This window comes from Sparus aurata, chromosome 18 (assembly GCF_900880675.1).
Source record: "Sparus aurata chromosome 18, fSpaAur1.1, whole genome shotgun sequence".
Taxonomy (NCBI): Eukaryota; Metazoa; Chordata; class Actinopteri; order Spariformes; family Sparidae; genus Sparus; species Sparus aurata.
Window position 1 is genome coordinate 29,669,109 of NC_044204.1, and position 24,038 is coordinate 29,693,146.

At 44.0% G+C, this 24,038-nt stretch overlaps 2 protein-coding genes across 2 annotated transcripts in view; one reads left to right on the plus strand and one right to left on the minus strand.

The window, feature by feature from the left end:
• Window positions 1-14,905, plus strand: LOC115568910 (uncharacterized). The gene is made up of 8 exons (XM_030396651.1): window positions 1-446; window positions 2,986-3,165; window positions 3,540-3,728; window positions 5,367-5,543; window positions 6,078-6,219; window positions 9,609-10,180; window positions 11,904-12,045; window positions 12,682-14,905. The coding sequence occupies exons 1-8, from the start codon at window positions 351-353 to the stop codon at window positions 13,374-13,376; spliced, it is 2,193 nt and encodes a 730-aa protein (XP_030252511.1). The 5' UTR covers window positions 1-350; the 3' UTR covers window positions 13,377-14,905.
• Window positions 13,696-24,038, minus strand: part of LOC115568912 (dystrophin-related protein 2-like) — a 15,747-nt gene continuing 5,404 nt past the window's right edge. Inside the window, exons 2-5 of the mRNA XM_030396653.1 lie at window positions 22,018-22,270; window positions 17,822-17,939; window positions 17,607-17,693; window positions 13,696-17,182 (exon numbers count right to left, since the gene is read on the minus strand). Coding sequence (XP_030252513.1) covers window positions 17,163-17,182; window positions 17,607-17,693; window positions 17,822-17,939; window positions 22,018-22,270 — 478 coding nt within the window. The 3' untranslated portion in view covers window positions 13,696-17,162. The remainder of the gene's footprint in view (window positions 17,183-17,606; window positions 17,694-17,821; window positions 17,940-22,017; window positions 22,271-24,038) is intronic.

Genomic DNA, 24,038 nt, shown 5'->3' on the forward strand with positions numbered 1-24,038 from the left:
ATCATCACGTCATCAGATTACTGACCTTCCAGAATGATCTTACTGTGTTCGAGAGCGATCTAGGCTTTTCTCGTTCACATGATCCCGGGGCCCCTGGTGGTCATCTCTGCCTCTCCCGCTACTTTCTGCAGGGATTGCCCCACCAATCGCAGGAGGCAGGCAAAGAGATTAGCTCCTCAGATTAAAGTGTCCACCTCCAGAACCTGCCTAATCCTGCCATCTGTCAGAGAGCAGCTAACAAGGAAAGACTCTCTCCACTCGGCTAATTAGAAAAACCAGAAGAACACAGACCCAGAGAGGAAAAACAGATCTCTGAAACACACACAGTTTTGTGTCAAGTCAGGGAGACAATGGAGGAGACGTACCTTCTGAACCACCCAGGAGTCAAGAAGAAGATTCTGGCCGGAGGCTCAGGACCACTGCCACACTTTCCACCTGGGGCAAAGGTAACAGGTCACGGTTAACCCGACCAACTCACCATGATTGGAAATGATTACCACTGTGATCTAATTAATGTTCCACTGGAAAAATTGTCTATTTTTAGCTCTGGTGCATTGCCCACTTCAATTAGATTCTGCTGAATTATTCATGAAGAGAGGAAATGTATTCTGTCTCTGGCACTTAACACACAGAGCAAACATTTGGTCAACCAAATTGCAACATGTCTTTTGGCACCAAATCTGTGTGTCTGTTCATTCGCTGATTCCGCCGGCCGCCGACTTTTTTTCCCCTTCCAAGTCACATCCAGCCATATGGCACCGAGCCTGGACACCATCACAAACATTTTCCATGACAATGCCAGCGTGAATTTCCATTTACCTGTGCGTGTTCAGTGTGTACATTGGGTGTGTGCGTGTTCCCTCCCAGGTGAGGTGATCTCCTGTTGCTCGCACAGTTATCAGACCGTTGTACGCAATCTGTCGAGCTATAAATAAAAGGTTACAAGGGCACAGTCGGAGTGATGGTACGATCTTTCATGTGCACACGAACAGACTGAACACATATTGAATAGCAGCGTGTTCGTGTTAGTCGTCAGAAGTGACTCAAATGTTTGACAGCATACATAATCAGTCGAGAGTTACACATTGTCAAAGCGGACGAATAGTCTTCTTATCTATTACATCTATCGTCTTCATTAATTGATCTATGCCAGACATTTGAACATGGTCAAAGAGGGGAGAAGAAAACATACAAACAAATACATGCATCAGGATCAGTGGCGTGCGCAGACTTTTTGAAGGGCAGGGGCGAAAAGAAGGGCACTTTGGCGCGCATTTTGGCTCCCAAGAGGGCACTTTAGCACACATTTTGGCTCCCAAGAGGGCACTTTAGCACGCATTTTGGCTCCCAAGAGGGCACTTTAGCGCGCGTTTTGGCTCCCAAGAGGGCAGTTTATCATGTTTTAACCAGCCAAGGGGGCAGTTTAGTGTGTTTTGCTAACCAAGAGGGCACTTTGGCACGCTTTTTTGGCTCTCAGGAGGGCACTTTATTGCGTGTTTTGGCTCTCAGGAGGGCACTTTAACACGCGTTTTTCAACAATTGGGCCACGAAAGGGGGCGACTGCCCCCCACTGCCCCCCCCTTGTGCACATCACTGATCAGGATTCTTATCACCAAAATAAGCACCTTTAACCAGATTTAATTTGAAAGAATGTGTAGGCTAGGCTTGAGGGCGATATCCAACATTCTATTTCATGATATTGTCTCACCAAAATATCGCGATAGATGATAGTACCGACTCTTTGCAGGGTGATGGACTCTGATTTGAGACCAACATTTTATTAGTATTGCCCTGTTAACACCTGCATAAAGCAAAGATGGCGCGCTGCCTGATTAAAATCCCTTGTCTCGCCATTTTTGCTGCTTTAACCCCAAAATATTGCCAAATCGGAGAGCTGGAAGTGTCTAAATGTTAATGTCCCATGTTACAGCTACTTATCGGGCCTTTTAACCTGAAGTAACTCCCAAAAATATCGATGTGTGTTGCCTCCTGTGCCATGACGTCTCTACGTGCATTTCATTTTCAAAATAAAAGCCTGGAGATGCCATGATATCAATGCCATCATACCAGATAGTAATTAATAATAAAGAAATATCGCATATGGCAGCAAATATCACAGTATTTGATGATACTGAGTATCGCCTGGGCCTACACAGTACACCTGTAGCTCCTGCCAGTGCTGTATTTAAAAAGGTTTAAAAGTAGAAACATTGCTACAAATTACAAAAAATTCCACCAATTTGTCTTCAGCAACCAACTTTATTTCAAAGATATCTAACCCCTGTACGTGCATCACACATCCATTAAAAGATCGAAGGCAGGAATTCCTAAAATGAAAGGATTGTATATTTTAGTTATCTGCACACTAAATAAATAAGTGCTGTGTTTTGGAAAGAAAAATTGTTTTTCTTAGCCAGTAAATAAATGTGCTTTAAAGTTCTCTCTCAGAGGGGAAATTCATGAGGTCTTTGAAAACATGTGATGATCGCTCAAGTACTTTAAAAACAATCCCACAGATTATTCTTCAAAACTAGATCTCTATTTGTTTTAGTATAAAGCATATAAAGTATAAAGGATGGAAAACCTGTACACCAAAAATACATTTTTAGGCCACATTTCATAATAGCCATCATTAATAAGTGGTAAATATATAACTAATTAACTAACTAACTTGAACAGTTATTTCATTGTTAAAAAACAACAATTAAATCTTAAAAAACATTTATTAAGCAATGTCGTTTATAACTCTTTGTTTATAAAAATGTTTCATTCATCTATAAACATTTGGATGGCCGTTACAAAGCTGCAACTGATGTTTCTAAGCCTTTACAAATGCTTAATTAATGGTTTATAAAGCATTTCATGGACCGTTAACCGTGTCAACCTATAACACAAGTGGTGGTTATAGCGGTGGTTATTATGACACATTGGGAGACTAATGGCTCCATTGATTCATCTCCACCCTCTCACTCTTCCTGCCCCCAGCTGGTTTTCCATTTCCAGACGCTGCTGGACGACTTCGAGCGGACGGTCATCGATGACAGTCGACTGGCCGGCAGACCAGCGGAGATCTTCGTTGCAAAGATGTTCAAGATGGAGGTCTGGGAGACCCTGCTGATGTCCATGAGGATCGGGGAGGTGGCTGAGTTCTGGTGTGACGCCACTGTAAGTTGATTTACAGACTTAACGCACACGTTCACCAAGATATTAGGCCCTAGAAACTCGTCCTAATGGGCGTTCATGAGCAAAGAAGAGGAGCCTTTGCTCCTGATTAGTATGCACATGAATCAACCCTCTGAAGCCTCCTACATGCTCTGTATTACAAACACAAGCAGAGCAGTGTTTTCTCTGCAAATTGTTGTGTTTGTCTTCTGGAGAAAAAGAAAAAAAAAATGTAATTTGCAAGTAAAATTGCAGCCATTACTTATGTGTTCCTGGTAGGCCTGATTGTCACAGGCAGCCAAGTACCAGGGGGTTAGCATGATTAAGTGCTCCTTTGTCTTGTTGTTTATGTTTTTGTTGATGAGTTTATTTTGCAGCACACAGGCTTGTACCCCATCGTGTCCAAGGGAATGAGGCTGATCGCTCAAGGGAAAGACCCCCTGGAGGGCCAGAGGCACATGTGTGGCATGGGAAACATGTTCCACTATCACTCCACAGGTTACCCAGAGCTGGATGAGATAATGAGAACACCTCAACCGCTTATATTTGTCATGGAGCTGCTGCAGGTAAGCACCGGTGGCAAAGCACTGCATGTCACTCCGAATAAGAGAAGAAGAAAGCGCCGTAGAACAATCAACTGTCTTTCTTAATAACCAGCTTTCCTCGTCTGTAGACTTACAGTAAAAAAAAAGACACATTTACCTTTTCATGGGTTCCTCTTCTAGGAGGGAGACACTCCTACGCATAATTTTTTTTAAAATCCACTGACAGGAGTGACAAAAGTGAAGTCCCACTCTGTCTGAGACATTCAGCTTTGAAATAATATAGTATCCAGAACAAGCTTGAGACTCACCAGGGGGTCCAGCAGCTGTAGCAGTGAATTAACATCTTTCCTGCAGATAGGTTCAAAAATGTTCTCTCTGCGCCGGCTGACATCTCAGAAATACTCCAGGTGCAGCAATACTATAATGTAAAAATGCTCTGTTGTAAGCGAAAGTCCTGCAAATATACTACACAAATGCATAAAACTATCACCTGAAATGTATTATAAGCATCCAAATGTTATCATTGTGTAAGTGCACTCCTCCTTTTGTCCTTAGAAGAAGATCATATTTTATGCACACAGGCTTTTCCCCTCCTGCACAGTTTAGTAAGACATATATCTGCTTTATGGACTGCGTGTCCTTTTATTTCAGTGCTTTTTCATCCATAACTTAAATTACTTAACTTCTGACAGTTCCCTTTGTGTATTAGGTTAATAGTTTACCACTGGTTTTTCTATGTCTTTTACATTTTTTTATTTGAGTATTTTTGATCGTTTAGATAATCACTAGGTGTTTTTAACGTGGGAGGTTAGCCTGCAAGCTAGCCTTGATGGCTTTCAAGGAAGCTCTCCATATACATAATAGTATAACCAGCCACCATTCTCTCTGATTGGTGATTTAAATCCCTTCTCCAGCACTGAGGTCGGAGCTTCACTGCTGGTGTAATCGGTCACTTTCATTTTTGGCAGCTCTGCAAAAAAGTGTAAAAAAGAGCCGCAGCGACCTAACGTTAGCGCATGGCTGGCAAATGTCGCTAACAGTTATCTAGCCTATCTCTAGGATCAAAAATTTTACAAACACAACATTCAAAAGCAAAATATATTTAAAAAAGAACAACCTGGTAAACTGTTAAAATATACAAAGCTAACAGTGAAAAATGAAGTACTTAACAAAGTGACAGATAAAAAAACGACATATACCGTAGAGTTAGCACGTGGAGCAAAACGACGCCTAGTTCGTAAAGCAGATGTGCGTCACACTTTTTTTGTGCAAGTGAATTATCTTGCAGGACAAGTTAAGACTTCATCCTTGATATTCATAACCATTGTGTAAATCTCAGCGGAGGTTTGCATAACTTCAGCCTGAGCAGCTGTAACCAGGCACATAACTGAGAGCTACCTTGGGTTTAAGCAGGCCTTGGAGTGTTTTCACGTTAAAATAAATTCTCTCGAATAAATGTAGTGGAATACAAAGTGTGAATTCCCCCCTGACACGTAGTGAAGTAGAAGTACAAAGTCCAGTACTTGAGTATATGCATATGTCTCTCAGCCACTTCCGCCATTTGTACCATCAACCCTTTAACGTGAGCCTCCATCGTTCTTCTACATTTGATGTTTTTTGTTTTTGTTGTGCTCTCCTCACGCCCCGCGCTGCTTCCAGGTGGGAGACCCCATGTCGTACCACAGAGAGTCGTGGATGATGGAAAAGGATGAGAAGCTGCACACGGTGCCAAGTCTCCACATGCAGGGCAACGCGCTGGTCAAGCAGAGACAATTCAGAGAGGCTGCCAGCAAGTACAAAGAGGCCGTCCTGCTGCTGAAAACAGTCCAGTCCAAAGTGGGTGAATGATTAGGGAGGAGAGACGAGTTGGAGGTGGGGGGGCGGGATGAGTGATGTGCAGGCTTGTGAATTTTGAGTTCTTCTCAGGATTTGAGGTTTTTGGGACATGTATGAGCTGTTTCGCAGCGGGGTATTCCTGTATTTTCTTTTTGGCTCTGCGTCACTGTGACCCCGATAACAAGCAGCAGGGTGGGTGGATGAATGTCTGAGGATGAAGGAACACTGAAGGGAAAACAAGTTTTGTATCAGATGTTCATAAGAGTGATTTATTGCCGCTCTAGACATATTTACAATCATGATACTGGAGGCTTTTTAGTTTAGCTGGCCTGAGTGCAAACTGCTCGTAACGCTCTGTTGAGCTGATGCTCCATTGTCCCGTGCCATGTAATTTTTGAATGTTTGAATGAGAATGAAAACATTTAAACCAACAGAATGCACATAAATTGTTAAAATATGTGTAGGCGATGCCAAGCACCATAGCGGCATTCATCATGTTCTTGTTCTTCCATCTGTCCGTGTGTGTGTGTGCAGGAGATGCCGGGCGATATAGACTACATTAATTTAGGCCGAATGATCGTCCCCCTGGAGTTGAACTACTGTCAGTGTATGCTGGAGCTGGAGGAGTATTACGCAGTTATAGAGCACACCGACGAACTGCTGGAGAAACACAAAGGTACATTTGCCTGGTTGGACTATTTAATCCTTATTATACATATTTAATATAGTTGACGGAGCAGCGTCACCCAGTTTCATGGCACACAAATGCGTCATTTAAATAAATGTGTTAATAACCTTTCTTTACAAGAGATAAGTCAATTGTGGAGCAAAAGCCAGGAGATGGTAGGCTTAATTTAGCATAAAGACTTCCAGGTTTGTGTTTCCAGTTGAAAAGCTAAGCTAAGCATACTTTCTCATGTGAAACTACATCCAGGAGACGGTTAGATTAGCTTAGTGTAAAGTCTTGAGGTGAGGAGAAACAACTGGCTCCTGGTGCTTCTGATCTTTTAACTAAGCTAAGCTAAGCTTTTCTTTGACAGTCACATGAAGCCAGGACACTGTTAGCTCAGCTTAGCATGAAGACTGAAAGACGAGGGGGGATGGTTAGCCTAGCTGCCTCTGTTTAAACCCCTCAACTTGTTTTTCACTTTGGTTTTATTCCTGTTAAACAAATATGATATAACTTGTAATTTAGTGAGCTTTAGACATGCTGGTAGGCAGAGTTTATTACCTTTGGATAGCACAAGGCTAGCTGTTCCCTCCTAGTTGCAGTCAAACCTGTCTTAATGCTAATGTTAAGCTAATCTAACTCTCTCCGAGCGGCGCCTTCATAATGCCTTCATTTCTCTCTGTTACATATGAAGCTACAGCCAGGATATGATTAGCTTAGCTTAGCATAATGACTGTTTTTATCTTCTTCTTTTTTTTCGGGTTAAGAAATATAACATGTTAATTGTTTTTGTTTGTTTGTTTTAAACTTACCAGGCTAAAGGCTAGCCTGGCTTTTCCTCTGCTTCCACTCCTAATGCTGAACTAAGCTAACCATCCCCAGGCTTTAGCATCATATTTGACAAGACATGACAATTTTCTTATCCAACTCTAAACAAATAATGCAATTAAGAGTACGTTCCGAAAATGTCAAACTATTTTTTGTGGCCGAGTACACAAAAAGATGCTCGGTGAAGTGTAAAATGAGGGTTTGCAGCCTACGGAGTTTCTCCCACCCGAGGATATGAAGCCTGTGACAAACAGTAATTTCAAAATGTTGTAAAACACTGACAGGTCAGGGTTGGATGCCTCTGCCGGCTTTATGGCAGTGGCCGTTGCATGTTGCAGCTGTGTATTAACTGGGAGTGTGTAGGAGGGCTGAGGCTGACATTACCGGGAGTTTTACAGTTGGAGCAGCCCTGGGAATTGTACTGTCATATCCGTGGCTACTCATATAATCCTAGAGGAGCTCGAACGCTGGCACACCCTGCACTTCAGAGCCTTATGAATTATGCCACCGAGGCTGTCTTTATTTTACTCTCGGTCCCTCTAGCCTGGATTTCAGTTTCATATTTGTTTTGGCAGGAGGAGGGAGGGTGTGCAGTCGCGATTGTGTGTGCCCGTGAAAGATGTGCGCATCCTCGAGTCTTGTCTGGCAGGAGGAGGAAGGTTGTGCACGTCTTTGTGAGTGAGCATGAGACTGAGATGGTGCCCTGAAAATGATGGGCAGGGGTGTCTGAGTGCCTCTGCTCGCCCATTTCAAGCTGGAGCCATGAAGCTGGAGCCCTCTTCACAGGGCTTACAAGATTGATCCACCCCGCACACACACCAGCATCACTCCGCCATACTTTTTTTCCCCCCCTTTAGTTTCCAATCCTTTTCTAGCTGTAGCTTCAGTTTCAATACCCCCTGTTTTTCACACTCTTCTCTCCCTTTCTTCTACACTTTACTTGCAATCTTCTCCCTGGTGTTGTTCCTCCCGTCATCAATATCATGTTGTCTGTTGCAGTTCAAGTCAGCCACTCTGCTCTCCTGTTTCATCCCTGCAACCCAGTTGCTCTTCAGAAAAGCACCCAGCGCTGGCTCACTGCAGTGTCTCTGCTTTTGCCAGAGGCAACAAAGAAAACCTCTTATGTTGGCTGAATGAGGATTTAGCATAGATGAAAATTAAACGCAGGGGATCAGAGAAACACATCATCACCAGCTATCAGCGGGTATCCGTAATTGCGTTTCCGCTGCATGGTACTTGCACAGTACTCAACTTGGCTCGACTCTACTTACTCTTTTAATTATAGGTAGTACCTGGTACATGGTACCACCTCTGTTTGGGTTATAAGCGAGCCGATACTAAAAGGTGATATGAAATCAGAGGTGAGAGAAATGTCGCTAGAATAAAGGATGCTGTATTCCTGGGATGGTGATGGAGCCTCTCATTTTCACCATAATCCTAACCAGCTTCACTCCTCGTGCTGAAACCTCACCAAGTACCGGTCCATGGTCGGACAGGTCATGACTTCCCTACCCTGGTGACACTTTTGCCCAGGGGAAATCATACACAAACCCTGCTTTCTATTTATTTTGAAATAGTAAAGCTGCATTTTATTGACTTGACCCCAATTTTTAAAAAAAATGGCCATCCTGCCACCGCGCTGTGATAACTTGGCAAAGTGCAGACGTGTGTGACAGAGACTCCAAGTGGAGCAGAGAACCAGGGCTAGTGGTGAAGTTGTCACTTTAGCAGTAAATGTATAGTGCAGGTTACAGTCTGTCAGGGAATAAAGGCTGCAGCTTCTCAACAGCAAAATAAAGCTCCTGTGTGTCGTTTCCCAGCTGCTGGACAAGTGACAGAGCGTGGATTCGATATGACAATCAACCAAGAATTCCACCTACGCAGGCTGCAGGGGGAAGCAAAATAGAAAAAAGTGATCTGGTCGAGTCGAGTCAAGCCGCATGGTGCAGTGGACATCAGGCTTAATTTAGGATATGAGCCCATTCTGACTGTATGTGTGAGGATGTGTGTCAACAAGTATTTAAAGATTAAGTTCAACACTTTGGAAACACGCAAGACTAATAGCTTAGCTTAGCATAAAGGCTGGAAACAGGGAAAAGTGAATAGCCGGGAGGATCAGTCCAAAAGTAACAAAATAAGGAGTATTGTTGCGGGATGATGTATTTGCCCAGCATAGTCCTGAATGATTATGTCTGTCTCACTTTGTTCCCAGTCTTTGTGTGAAGCCAAGCTCACTGGGCTGCTGCTGGTGGCTTCATATTTAACAGAAAGTGAAATAAAAGCACATTACAAATTGTCAGACTCTCACTTTACGACACAAGAAATAAAGATGCGGTGTGTGTGCGCGCCGTGCTGAGTTTGCAAAACAAACCCGATGAGGGACACACACACTGACAGTCCACACCTACACACTCTCCTAAACGCAGACATATCGCCACCTCAGCTTCAGCAGACGGAGCAGGCCTGTTATTGAATTTGTCTCGGTTAGACATTAATAATTCTGTTTTTATTCATGCTTTTTTTTTTTTTTTTTTGTAAAGTTATGCCGGTGTGTTTTTGCTCCCCAGACTGTGTGAAGGGCTACTACAAGAGAGCCAAGGCCCATGCTGCCGTGTGGAATGAGAAGGAGGCCAAGAGGGACTTCAATATGGTCGCCCAACTGGACTTCACTCTGGCCTCTCTCGTCAGTCGAGAGCTGAAGGCCTTGTCGGAGAGCATGAAGGAGAAGTACTGGGAGGAGAAGGAGAAATACTGGAACATGCTGGAGACAAAGGAGAGTAAAAATGAAGGGGAAGAGCTGGAGGGAAAACAAGAGAAAGAAAAAGAAGAAGATCAAGACGGTGAAAGTGTGACCACGGAGCGTAAAGATGAAGCAACAGAAGAGTCTCCGTCCAAATGTGATGGAGGTCACAAAGAGGAACTCTTACCTGAGGGAACGAGTAACGAAGAGGAAGCCGGCTCTCTTGAGATCAGTCCGTGCGCTTCAAATAAAACGGAGGGGAAGGACTGGCAGCAGATGTTACGGCTGGTCATGTTGCTGCAGAAGGAGGGAAACTTCCTCATTAAGGATAAGAGCTTTGAAGACGCTGCCGCGAAGTTCAAGGAGGCCGTAGAATACGTGGACGTCCTTCAGGATATGGTCAGTGTAACTGATACTGTGCAGTGACATCGTGTAAAAGTAATAATGTAGTGTTAAAGGTGAAATATGTAAGGAAGATTATCAAAGGTAGCTAGCCCTGGTCTGTCCTGTAAAGCAGTCCCACAGAATAGCTCGGGCCTCTGACTGATACCCGTCCTCCCCACGTGCACCCGTCATGCTCCACATCCTGGTCCTGAACTCCTCCCCCCACCCACCGGCCCTTAGCTGTTGTGCTACTCCTCCGGTGCGATGAGCTCCAGGCAGAGTCAGCTGGCAATTCATAGTCTGCTAGCTGCATGGCTAACTGAGCTAAGTAGCTAACGGCAGCTACAGGCAGAATTTACTGTTTGTTTGGAGTAATAATTCGACAGGTGGCTGATTTTTGACATACTGCACCTTTAAACCCTCAATGAACGCCCCCATTTTTTCTAGAAGTGTAAGTGTGATTCTATGACATACTGACACAGAGTTACAGAGGTTGGAACACAGGTTTTGGTTTCCGTCCAATTCAAATGTCAATAAACTGAGTAAGATATAAGGGTTCAGGTATGTCTATGGACACAGCAGACACAATTAGGCCATAGCCACAGGTCTCAGCTTGCTACACTCAAAATTTGAAGTCAATAGACTAAAAAAAAAAATCATTTTTCACAATTTCTATTTCTAAAGGCATGTCTGTGCATTTTGCTTGGGTCCTTTTTTTCCAAGAGCGCCTACTGAGATTCAAAGGCTTATAACTTGAAAACCACTTTACCTAGGAACATAATCTTGGTCTCAAATGAAAGCTAAGACCCTGGGGTTTCTTGCTGGTTCAACACTTGTAGCTAGTTTTGGGTAAAATGACATGGATATTCCCATTCTATGGTCTCTTGGTGAACTATGAAAAAAAAATTGTGGCATGACGTTGTAGCTGTGGAAAAAGGGAACACTCCGAAGGTATGTAGGCATTCTTGCTTCTTGCGGTAGAGGGCTCTTTCTAATGTTGTGTCATGGTGAGTATAGAAGGCTATTACATGGTCTGGAAATAACTTTTGTGTTAGGGCTTAAAATAATCACGACAGTCTCAGCTTTCCAACAGCGAGTATATACTGTTAAGATCAGATGCTTAAAACTATTAGCAAAAAAACTATTAGTTTTTACGAAGGGTGTTCGTTTAGTGAAGGGTGTTCCTATGTTGGAACGGTGTTCCTTAAGGGGTTAAACCTTTCGTGACGACAGTGATGTCCAGATGGACGTCAGGACTGATGCCCACCACATTAACAGCCCCCGGTCTGAGCCATTCAGCGTGATGAATCGACTGCATGTGCCAGAGAGTAAAAAAGAAACACGATTGTATCTCATAAACTATAATCATCGGTCGTTGTTTGCCAGCTGTGTAGGTATGCTCAGTTAAGAGCAGAGAACAGAGCACCAGAAATAACCACCTATCCACAGAGATATCACCGTGACAGCTCGCCTGTGCTTCTTTTTCTATTTCTTGAGCTCCCTCCCTCCTTCGCCACGCCTCGCTGTCTCGACTCCCTCACGCCTTTCCCACACAAACAAACTGCCTCTTCTTGTACCCCTTACCTCACCTCTCCATCATCTCCATCAATCCTCCCAGCTGTTACATTCACGTCTCTCCTCTTGCTGTCACGTTCTTTCATTCTCGTTTCATCTGTTCGACATTTCCTTCGGCATCCATCGCCGCCCACCCGCCCTGTCCTCTCTGTGCGCTCCGCAGGTTGATCAAGAGGCCGACGACTGGGATTCGCTGGAGAAGGTGCGCCTCCCGCTGACTCTCAACCTGAGCCAGTGCTTGCTGGAGCTCAGACAGTACCAGCAAGTGGTGCAGCTCAACAGCAAGCTGCTCAAGAGGCATAAAGGTAATACGTGTGAGTGTGATGACGGCGCGGCGGAGGAAAACTAAAAGACGGCGTTTGATTTAGAAATAGGTACAAGACTATATTTAAACAAGCTCCTGTGTTTTGTTGTTTTTCCTTACGCACCTTCACTTTTTTAAGTTTAAAAATATCAAGATCCGTTGCCTGTACAAGTGCCTGGCCCCCAGCAAACGCCTGCCTTCACACTGCAGCAGTCCTTGATCTCTCTGTTTACCCGCGAAAGAGGGAACCAAACACTCGCAACTGCATTGCCGAGTCTCTCTTTCGCTCCCCTGGCACCCACCCATGGACATCACAGTCAAGAAATGAATTCATTGTTTTTCTTTTTGTTTCTGCCACGACTGAATTATTTATAGTCGAGGCTGATGTGAAATGGTAGTTCTTATGTTTTCCTTTTCCCTTCATCTACTTCCCTCCGACTTCGGCCTTCTGCTTCGCCGGCCTCCTGTCTCACCACCGCCGTTCAATGCAGTTTTTTTTTTTTTTTTTTAATCCTCCCTCTGGTAGTTTATTTTGCCTTCGAATGTTTGTTTAACGGCTTCCAAGTTTTTAGTCCCGTTCACCCCGCTTGTCAATATCTCAGTTATTCCTGACGCTCTGCTGTCTTTTTCTCCACAGGAAACTTTAAGGCCGTGTACCAGCGAGCTCGAGCACACGCCGCTTTGTGCAACGAAAATGAAGCCCGGAGGGACTTTGATTTGGTGGAGAAGCTGGACCCGAAGTTCAAACCCTTCGTCCGGCAGGAGCTCAAAAAGCTGGGTGAGAGCATGCGAACCGTGCACGCCCGCCAGAATAAGACCTACTGGGATACGACGCAGGAGAGGTGGGGGCCTGGTGGGAGCAAGGCGAAGGGTGTGGCAACAAAGAAGAAATTCTCACAGAAGGCCACTGAGCAAAAGAAGAGGACAGACGTTCGTAAGACAGAAGACAAAGCGAGCTCAGAGAAACCCGCCTCTGCTCAGACGGAGGGTGTGGATGACGCAGAAGCAGAGGAGAATCCAGATGTGAAAGCAGAGCAGAGTAATAAAGAGCCGGAGAGTGGGAGGGCGAGCGGAGAAGAGTTAGATAATGAAAATATCGAGAGTGTCGTGGTTCAGGAGGACGGGCAGGGTGCACCAGATAATCGAGCTGCGGATAAAGATAGCGATCCGGCGCCCACCGGCACAGGCGAAGATAATGTAGTGAGCAAGAGATCAGCGAGAGATAAGGGAAGAAAGGTCAAATGCCAATCAAGCGCTGCACCGGGCTGCTGCGGGACAAGCAAAGGGAACAAAGCCACCGATGACAAAACAGGAAACGGGGGCCCTCAATAAAAAATAGACCGTCACGTTCGACTTGTCTCGCGCTAAAACACAAAGGACGCAGGGCGAGCCGAGGCCGGGGAGAGGAATAGATCAGTAAACTGGGTAAGAGCGACAAAATGGAGGGAGGAGACGTGAAGTCGAGCCTCAGGTCCAAACAGAAAATATTGATTCTGCCACATTCAAATCCAAATATAAACACAAGGAGAAGAAGTAATACAAACAGCCGCACTTGGCACCATCCCGAGTTAAGTTTCATTATTCAGCTCTCAAAGGGATACTAAAAGCAGGATGGAAATGACTAAAAATAAAAGCACGGGCGGAGGGGGAGTTTGCCAAATACAAAGTTTTTATTTCTGTACACAAAGAGTAGAAAGCAGCCAGTAACCCACTTGTTATTACAGTAAAAAGCCTTTCTTCAGAAAACTTCTCATACAGATTAAAAACTCCGGAGAAAAAGACAGCAAGAAGTGTTTTTGAGTGCTCGACAACGACATGAACTCAAACCCATTAAAACCAAAAACATTTGAGATGATTAATGAGGTATATTAATGGTGATTTAAATTAAAATAACAAAACAAAACAAAAATAAAACACCCCAGTTCACCAGTAAGGTATGAGTGTTCGTGTTTATGTGTGTTAGTGTTGTCAACACCTTTGTTTGAGGTTAGGCCTCCGTCACGTGAGAGGCGACACGCAAAGCTTAGGATGCAACGATGGGGGACGGTGGAGGCGGGAGGGCGATGAGCGGAGCCGTCGGCGTGTTGGCTGGCTACATGCGGTAACAGATAGCAGCATCCTCTGAGGAGGTGGGGGTGCGGGTGGGGGGTGGGTGTCTATTGCCTCTGTGCAGTCACACAGGGTATGTTTCAGTGTGCATGTGGGATAAAGGGGAGCCACTGCTAGTGTAGAAATGTGTACATGTATCAAGACCTCGAGGAGACGACCACACAGGCGCCGGATGGCCATCGAAGTCGATTTTAGACGCCGAGTGAAGAGCGACGCGCGGGCGACAAACCGTGTGTGGCAGCGTATCTCTGTCGTCTAACCACCTGGTGTATTTTATTCAATCGGCCTCACCTGTGTTGTCTTAAAACACATGCGACAAATGTTGACATGCAGGCCTGTGGGGAGGGAAGCCTGCTCGTCTCTTCTTCTTCTTCTTCACATTCTGTCACTGTTACATCACTCACGCACGCACAAGAGTATGTGGATGAGAGTGAGAGGCCGGCGGGTGATCATCAATGTGTAATGAGATGTGTGAATACCAATAAATAAATGTCTATGAATAAACATTGCTTGTCATGGCTTTTTTTGTTTTGTTTTCTTATTCCTCACCCACGAGCCGAGCTGACGCTCTTTGTTCTGACTCGAGAGAGCGTCGACCAAAACGAATTCTTAAGACGGATTCGACGAACGATAATTATCTTGGGCTGCTACACAAAACCGGCAGGCTTCGGTGGAGGTGGAAGTGGAAGTTGCTTCCCCCCTTAAGGCCATTAGCTTTTGTATGATGAGCGACACGTCACCTTTTCCCCCGATTTCGCAAAAAAAAACCTGTAGAAGTGCGTCCTTGGGGAGAGCTCCCTAGCAACAGTATCCAGACTAACAGGCAGCGAGTGCGGAGGAGGACGCTGTCAAAGTGTGAGCGCTATGTGCCTGGAGGGGTAGAGCCCATAATGAGTGCAGCACATGGGTTTCAAACTCATGTATGTGAGGTCAGAGCGTCGCTTTAAGGATTAAGATGAATTCCTAACTGCGTGTGTATTGTCCTCTCTGTCGTTTCTGTGAGAATGAGGCAACGTAATTGCTGAGAAACACGCAGAGCCCCGGATCACTTGTTTCAGGCGATCGCTTGTCTTGCTTCTGGAGGTTTCTTTTGGCCCCAGCAGGCACATCAAAGTAGATCTCTCCCACCTGCCCTCCAGCTGTAAGTGGAGTGATTTCTTTTTCTTTTCCACCTTTCCTCTCTCGTCTCAGATCTTTAGCCCTTCAAGCACCCCCAGCAACAGGGGGCTCGCCCATGAAAGCCCTATTTAGCTGGTTTTCAATGAATGGATGCTCACGGGCTCTGATCCGCGCTTTGCCGTTCTTCCCTGTTGCTCTAAATTTACCACCGAGCCTGTCCAGGGACTGACAGACACACAAACCCACGCCTGATGCAACTCCTTCCCTGAATGTGATGAAAAAAAAAAAAAAAAAGGACTGTCTTGTTTTATATACGGGTTTTTAAGGCATAAATTGACTGTGCTATGCTTAGAAGAGAATGACCCTGACGCGATGAGGCCGCTCGTCTTTCTGTAACTCTTAAAGCAATTAAGTTCGCATTAGCGCGGGGAAATGACAGCGTGTGGAGTCGCTAGCTACTGTTCTTTTCAAATCTACATGGAGACGGCAGATTATTAAGGATGTAGTCTGCATAATACCGCGTCATGATGTGCCTCGCGCCCCCTATAGTGTGTGGAATTGGCCCCGCGATGAGAAAGAGGGCTTGAGCCTGGCAGCGCTGTAGCCCGGAGCGGCTTCCTCTTCTTTCTCTGAACACAGCAGGAGAGCGGGAACGATTCCCGAGCAGACGGCTACTCGCTGATGTTTATCGGCAGACGTTTCCTTCAACAAAACCCAATTTCAGTCACAATACAAATTGGCTCAAAACCCGAGAGCTTGTACGGAATCCGGCGAGCCAAAGTGACGAAGCAGAAAAAGAAAAAAAATAGCGCAGTGTTTTGTTGGTGATGCAGCGCAGCACATGTTATTGATCACGCAGGGAGACGATTGTGTGTTTGTGCTAAAATGGGGGGGGAGGGTGCTGTGTCAATAAGGGAGCGTGGATGTAGCAGCATATGTGTGTGTGTGTGTGTGTGTGTGTGTGTGTGCACGAGCAGTGAGTGCAAGTGGTTCTGTATGAGCGTAAAGGGCTCACTTAGGAGAGGCGAGCAATGAGAGCGACAAGCAGTTTGAGAGGATTAGAGGAACACAGTGTGTGCATACAGAGGCGCTCTGCTAGCGGGCACTTTGGCTGTCTTAAATAAATCATGGATTTAACTGATGATGTGTCATTCTCACAAAGTAAATAAGCTCGTTGTGGGCGCCGTCAACTCCCTGACAATCTGCAACCACGCAGCCACATGAAACGCAGTCGGCCCGGGCCCCTGATCTCGTTCAGGCGAGCGAAGCTTCAACACACCGCTTTCCCTTTTTCGAAAAAAAACCCCAAAAAAAACCCTGTAACAATGATAAAACATTCAGGAGGAAAGAAAAACACAAACACTGAAGATACAGGCATTCTGACACACAAGGGGGATATTCTTCTTCTTCCTTTTTGCATTTTTTTTTTTTTAAAAAGTTCTTTTCATGGAAGGTCCAATTTGTGCTGTGGACTGATATAAAGCTTCACACCTCCAAACGACTACACAGATACTGGTAAGCACAGTGTCTTGGCTGGGCAAAGTTTCCCCCTGTTGTTTTTAGTCTCTCCCTGACCTGCTTGCTAACGTTAGCTACCTTTGGCTCGTTAACACGGTGTCAGGCTGCGCCGCTGGAGTTATCGAACGCAGCTCTGGCCAAACGGACATCAGCGTGAGCCTTTTAGCGGTTTGCATGAAAAAGGCTTTTAGTGCAGTTCCAGTAAGGGGGGGGGGGTGGGGTAGGGGGGTAGCTTTGGGTATCATCGCTGCTGCAGTGGTCACGGGGGGCCCCGGTGATTTGTGCCCTGACCTCCGCCGTCTGGAGCTCCTCCCTCTGCCATCAGGCGTCCTCTCAGGCTTTTTACTCTACCCCTCCAGGGCCACTCGGGGGTTAGATGTGTGAGGTGGTGCCTGAAATTAGAAAATAGAAGAAGGAGAAAAGAAGGGAAAGCATTTTTTAAATTTTTTTATTACAATTTTAGGAACACATGCACAAGCCTGACAAAACGTTCTCCGTTATAACGACGAAGGATATAATTATGATAATCCCTCTCTTTGTTCAAGGCGCAGGCTCTGGACTGCCCAGCAAATTGCGTTTTTAAATGCGACGGGACAGTTCGCAAAGTGTGTGACACTGACGCTCTTCAACTGTCTCTCTTTATCTCGCTCCTCCTCTCTGCCGTTTAATCTCCCCGTCCCTCCCTCCCTCCCCCCTCCTCGACTATCGACCCACGGCAGCACATATTTGCTCTCCTCTCCATCTCTCACTCTCCCGTGGGTGACGGAGGAGCAAAGAGTCCGTCTTCTGCGATCCGTGCAGCCCGGGCGGACTCACCCGGTTCTGAGGGGAAGACGTTTCTCAGCTGCTCGATGACCTCCTGGAGCTGCAGCACTGTATCCTGTTCATGCTCCATATCGTCTCCTGCCGCACACACACACAAAAAACATTATCACACCTTTATGAATGGTTAAGTGTGTGATGGGAAGGGGAGGACGCATGATTTCACGTTCAATGAGCGTGTGTTTGTGCCACATCTGCGTGTCGCGGACCTGCTGCTTCAGTGTCGGTGGTCTCTCTGCTGGCCGGCTCCCCGTGGCGACCCCCTCCGGACACGGGAGAAGACAGGGTCGACCGTTCTGATCCGTTGGCCTCCGAATCATCTTTGGGCTGTTTCGTAGGAAAGAATGATTATCATTCACTTCAAATAATAGCTCGTATCCATCATGTTTCAGGGCTGGAAAGTCATTGAGCCTTTCATATAATAATGAATGTGATAGCTGATGGCGCTCTGCCAGCAGGCCTCAGCGGGCGTCGATGAGCAGAATCATTACAGAGGAGCAACTTTTCCCGACAGCTGCCACACAAAAACCACCAAGTTACTGTGATTTGTGCTTTGACAGACAGCGCTGCAGAAAACACACCGACAGAGGTGGAAGTCATGAAACAGTTATATTCCCACGCTCCGTACACAACTGCAGTGGCCCTGAAGGTCCAAACACAACATCCCAGAAAAAAGCAACAACATACAGAAGTGTTTCACCGTGTGTTTTGCGAAAAAGTTGTGTTTTCTCAAATGTTGTGTTTTACGAAATGCCGCTGCGTTTTCTGTCATCTCGCCGTGACGCTCGGGGCCGTCGAACGCAACCCTCCATATTCTGTCTGTCAGTCTCGTTTTTAGCAACACTGCAGGAAAACTCGAAAAAGGCGAGTAGGTTCAGAGATTGAGGGTGATTCATACATACGCACATATCCGCGGACTGCACAGGCAGATTTTGCTGATTTCATTTTTTGAGGAAATGAAACTGTGATATTGGCACCGTGAGAACCTCCTCCGACTCCGCTGCACTCGCTTTTTCACTCTCAATTTCCCAGTCTTTGACCTGAGGAAGATTCCCATCCGTCTTTCTCTCATTCTCACTCCCTTTGCGCCTTTCCCTTTATTCAATCACCTGCATGCACGATTTGCATCGGTACTCCCCGCTGTTAACAATTTACACTTTCTTATTATAGTAACCCAGTGAGTGCGTATGTCCTCTTCTACTCTCCTGGCCGTCTCTCCCTCACACCTTTTCCTTTATGCTGCAGTAAATCCTTTTACATTACGCTCCAGGGTGTCTTAAGGCTTATCCTCTTTCTATACTGTACATCTTTTTATACTCCCACTTTTGGTATTTTCTTCCATCTTACTAAATCATACTTTCAAAATTCAATTTTTTACATTTTTTGAACCGTTATTTTGCATATTTCCTTTACATGTACCTTTGCCTTCTTGTATTTGTGCTAATGATGTTGAAAACCACTGAACTTGAATGTCGCTGCCCTTTGTTCAAACTACACACTGCAGTTTCAGCACATAGCCTACTGAAGCCTTTACCTTAGACATTTCTGATCTAATAATACTTATGTGGTTATTATTTTTATTATTTCAGAATTCATTACAATGATTAATAGAATTCTACTTTTTTGTTCTGCAGTGTGTCGTGTTAAAACTCTGACAGAAGTGTTTGTCTGCTGATAGAATGGATGATTTTCTCCGGATTAGCAAAAGTAAGAAACCGCCTGATCTTGGTTAGATGTCTCAGTTGACATTAGCATGTATGAGGCAAACTATGGATCGGTGCAACATTACGATGTCACAGTGAAGACGACCTCTGACATTAGGACATAAAATGTCATCACTTCACGTTTCACCCTGTTCGACATTTTTCTAAAATCTTTGTTTGAATCATATAAGTTGTTGAGAGATGGCCAGTGACCTTTGACATTTTCAATTTCGTCAAGATGTTCCTGAGATATTGCAATCACAAGAAATGGATGGACAATCTGAAAAACATAAAGCCTATGGCCATGAAACGGGACCAAGAATAGACCCCTGAGGGACTCCACACAAGAGAAGGAGAATACTCCAGTTGTAGAAGAGATGCTAAGATGCTCTGTTTAAAAATATTAAAACCTGTATTTTATGAACAGTCGTTGTACATTAGGGGTGTGCCAAAATATCGATACTACGATATATCGCGATATTTCGTCTTGAGGTACGTTATCCATACACTGGTGCCAAAATATCGATATTTAAAAATGTAAAAAAAAAAAAAAAAATTTTTTTTTTTTGGCCCACCACCCCTCTTCGGAGGACAGCTTTATCTTTTTTCAAACATAGGTATACAACCTAATAAAATTTTAATAATGGTTTAAGTAGCTCTGAAACCCACACATATAGATATTTAATGATAGTTGTAGTCAGTGTGTGTGTTAAGAAGACACACTGTGCAATATACTCTTTGTTTACTTGGCTGTCATTCATATGAAATTGATAGACAATGTTTTGTAATTCCTGTGAAATGGGTTCAGTGCAGTCAATAAATTCTGAATTTCTTCAGTGACACAGATATCGTGATGTATCGTGGATGAAATTTCTTGCAATATGTCGATTATCGCAGAATCGCTGTATCGTGATATTATTGTTATCGAGGGCAAAATATTGTGATGGTATTGTATCGCGAGGTACCTGGTGATACCCAGCCCTACAATTAATTCAGTGGTTGTATTGTCGTATTCACTCACAAGATGTCACCAAAATCACACTGTCCCTTTTAAAATCTTTCAGAAAATGATGTAAGTGTATCGAGTGGTATCGCTGGCTGAATATCGTGATATATATCATATCGTGAGCTGAATATCGTGTATTGTATCGTATCGTGAGATTAGTGAATCGCTACAGCCCTATTGTACATCACACTATGTGGTTCAAATTGTAGGAAAGAAAGAAAGACTGGAAGACAGATACGTCTCAAATGAACAGAAAGATACGGATCAATTTAAGTTTTGTCGCAGGACATATACGACACCCGCGTCACTCATCTGGTGGGTTTATCTTCCCACTCTTATGACTCATCTTCTTCACATGGAGCACCGGGCACCTTTATACACAAGGTAAGGGATTCCCCACACTCATTTTGGCAGGAAACTGCACACACACCTCCACCTTGACAAATGGCTCCGGTCCTTCACCTCCTTAACGACTCCTCAGAGTTACTACTAGGCACCTAAGTCAGAGCTGAGAGGTAAGAGTGCAGCCCTGTGTCGTACAATGACCAATAATCGACCTTTGTAGCTGGTGCCTTGTATCTTCTGAGCAGCCAAGAAGTTTATCACTCAATGTTGGATTATCTCCACAAACTTTGATATTAAAACACCGGCTCAGCTGTTTCCTGGACACAAACAATCAGCTGCTCACATGAAGCTGCTTCATGGGAATATAGAATACTGTGATCGATTAGAAATAACTTGACGCTATTAAACCAAATTTTTAAAAAAATAAAGTTTTAGAAAGTTAGACAGTTTTAACAGTTACTATCCTCCTTTAGGGTTATGTAAGGATCAGGGATAAAAGGGCATTTTGTGTTCTTGAGCAAGAAGAAGAAGAAGCAGCAGCAACATATTGGAGATATTCGTAGCTACTACACATATATTTATGAGTTTGAAATATTCATCAATAATATTTACAGATTCTATTTCACATTCTGCTCCTTCGTGTCTTTTATTAGTTTGGGGTTTTTTGAGGGTAAATATGCTAATTTGATCTAAGGGTTCATACATTCCAAGTTGTCTTCAAATAATTTTTTTGGGAAAAAACAATTATAGGAAACAATAGAGCAAGATTAGTAATATATTTGTAGTCGATTCCAAATGCTCAGATATCAGTGCTGGTTGGTTCATTGTAGATCAGCTAAACGTGAAAAAAAAAACTAAAATGTACCTACAAACCAACTTAGAATTCAACATCTATGAAGACTTAAGTTTAAAAATTAATAATGACTTGACACATTAAGAGAACTTACTGAAATAACAGGTTCTTTGTCTCCATTTTCCCTCTTATTGGAACCTGATTACACAGTTGTTTTTGTAAATATAGGGAATTACAAGTAAAGAAAGTGTTACTCAAATTATCATAACCTAGAGCAGAGCAGCGCACTTCATGGCCCCCAGGCATCCTGATAACCTGCTGTTAGGAGTGATTTTCAATATAATCAGTGCTGAAAAATAAGAATTTAATCTAGTGATAAAGTTAGAGGCACAGCAAAACTAAATTTGTTTGGCCCCCGGCAACAATCTGGGTTTCTCATGGATCCCCCGAGGAAAAATAACGGCCCACCCCCTGACTTAGAGGATGATGACTGTATGTAGGCGGAATACTTTAGTAAATGTTTCTACACTACGACTCAGCTCTCTCACAGAGGTGTACCTGTAGCAGTAGCTCCCTGAGCCTGCGCAGCTGCGACTCCAGCTGTTTGTTGTGGTCCTCCAGGATCTGCATACGGGTCTCCAGGCGCGTCTTGTGCTGCCGGAGGACCCGGGCCTCGGCCAGAAGCTCCTCGTCCTGCTGCCCCTCCGCCGTGGGGGAACCTGGGCCGCCCTCTCCGGCTTCAGTCAGCATGGGAACCGACGCCGCCTCCTCGTGCTTCCACTTGAGCCTCCTGTACTCGCCCTGCAGCACCCTGAGGACCCACGGAGGCCAGATGGAGGGGAAAACCGTCAGGTGCAGAAAACAGAACACATAAACACGAACGCATATATTTATCCAGCTTCCACCTGATGCAAACAGGAGAGCACCTAACACATAACGAGCTCAAATGTTTGCGAGTTATATAATTGGAATCATTTCACCACATGCATAAATACTAACCCTTAAAAAGCAGTGCGGCGAGGGGCTAATGTATTGTTGACATCTTACCGTGCGGAGAGCAATCATCTTCATTGTGCACATAAGCTGCAGTAAATCAGTGTTGTCTGTCTCATACGTGTGTGACGCGGAGGCCATTAACCGACGGTGCTGTGAGGCATTACGAAAGGTGTTTTAATTTCTCTGAGTGCTGCAGAATCAGGTTGTTCTATTGATGCCGAATTGGTAATAACCTTCACTTGGGACAAACAAAAGCTGCACTATCACAGTGTCATCATGTTTATGTGCAGTCCAGAGGATCAACCCTGTTTTTGCTGACGTTGGCTTCACTCCACTGTTGTATGTATAAGAAGTAATTTTCTACTTTAAATCTCTTTTCTTCTTTACTTTTCCTGAACATGTTAAAGCTCATCATGTAGAAAAACACTAAGCTGGGAACCCTTCCCTTTGACATAAGATGTATTTTTAATGAAGGTAACAAAATACTGCAATTTCACCCCAAAACACTGTTTTTACACTAAATAAGAGAAAATGAGCGATGCACAAATAAACGTTTATTTCTTTCGTCTGTTAAAAAAAGCGAGGTGACAAGGTGTAAGACATGCTCTCCTAAATAGTAACGTTCTGATGTTTTCAGCGCTTTAGACGTCAGAGAACTTATAATTATAACTTTTTATAATATATTAATAATATCATAATTTTATCTTCTTATCCCAGAAGTAGGATTTTTTTCTCATGATTTTGACTTTTTATCTCATATTTATGACTTAATCTCATAATTATGATTTTTCAATTTATAATTTAAATTTTTTATTTTGGAATTATGACTTTTTGTCTCTTATAATCATAGTTTTTTCTCATAATTTTGACTTTTTAGCTCAGGATTCTGATGTTTTCTCATAATTTTGCATCTCATATTTATGACCAAATCTCATATCTATGACCTTTCAACTCATAATTTTGACCTTTTATCTCATAATTATACCTTTCTATGATGTGATTTTGATTATAATTTTGATAATTATGAAATTTAAGATGTCATAAATATGGTATAACATTTTTATCCCATATTTAAGACATTTCAAGTCATAATGAAGACTTTTAAACTCACAATTTCATCTTTCTCAATCTCCTGATCACATGTTCCTGTTCTTGCTAGAGAGCAACAGCAGCTGACGTTCAAAAATGCAGCCCGCAGACATAAACTGAACACAGAGGTTCCACAGAGCCCCTTTAAGGTTCTGTCAACATCAATCACAGACAGAGAGCAGATGAAAATCAATTGGGTTAAACCATATTTTACAGCTCTTGTATCTGAGACTCCAAACTGAACTAATCCATCATTTTCTGCAGCAGACGTCTGAACGCTTTGAGTCGTCTGCTCAAAATCAGGTCTGTGAGCAGTTCTTATAAAACAAGAAAAAGGCATGAGCTCATAAAACAATAAGCGTATGGTTTAATCGTATCTCTAGCAGAAGATCAGAGTTAAAGTTATTTGATTCTGGTGTTAATCTATTATCCAGATCTGAGCCTGAGCAGAGGATAAACATCGAGCAGCAGCAGACTGTACTGATAAAGACAAG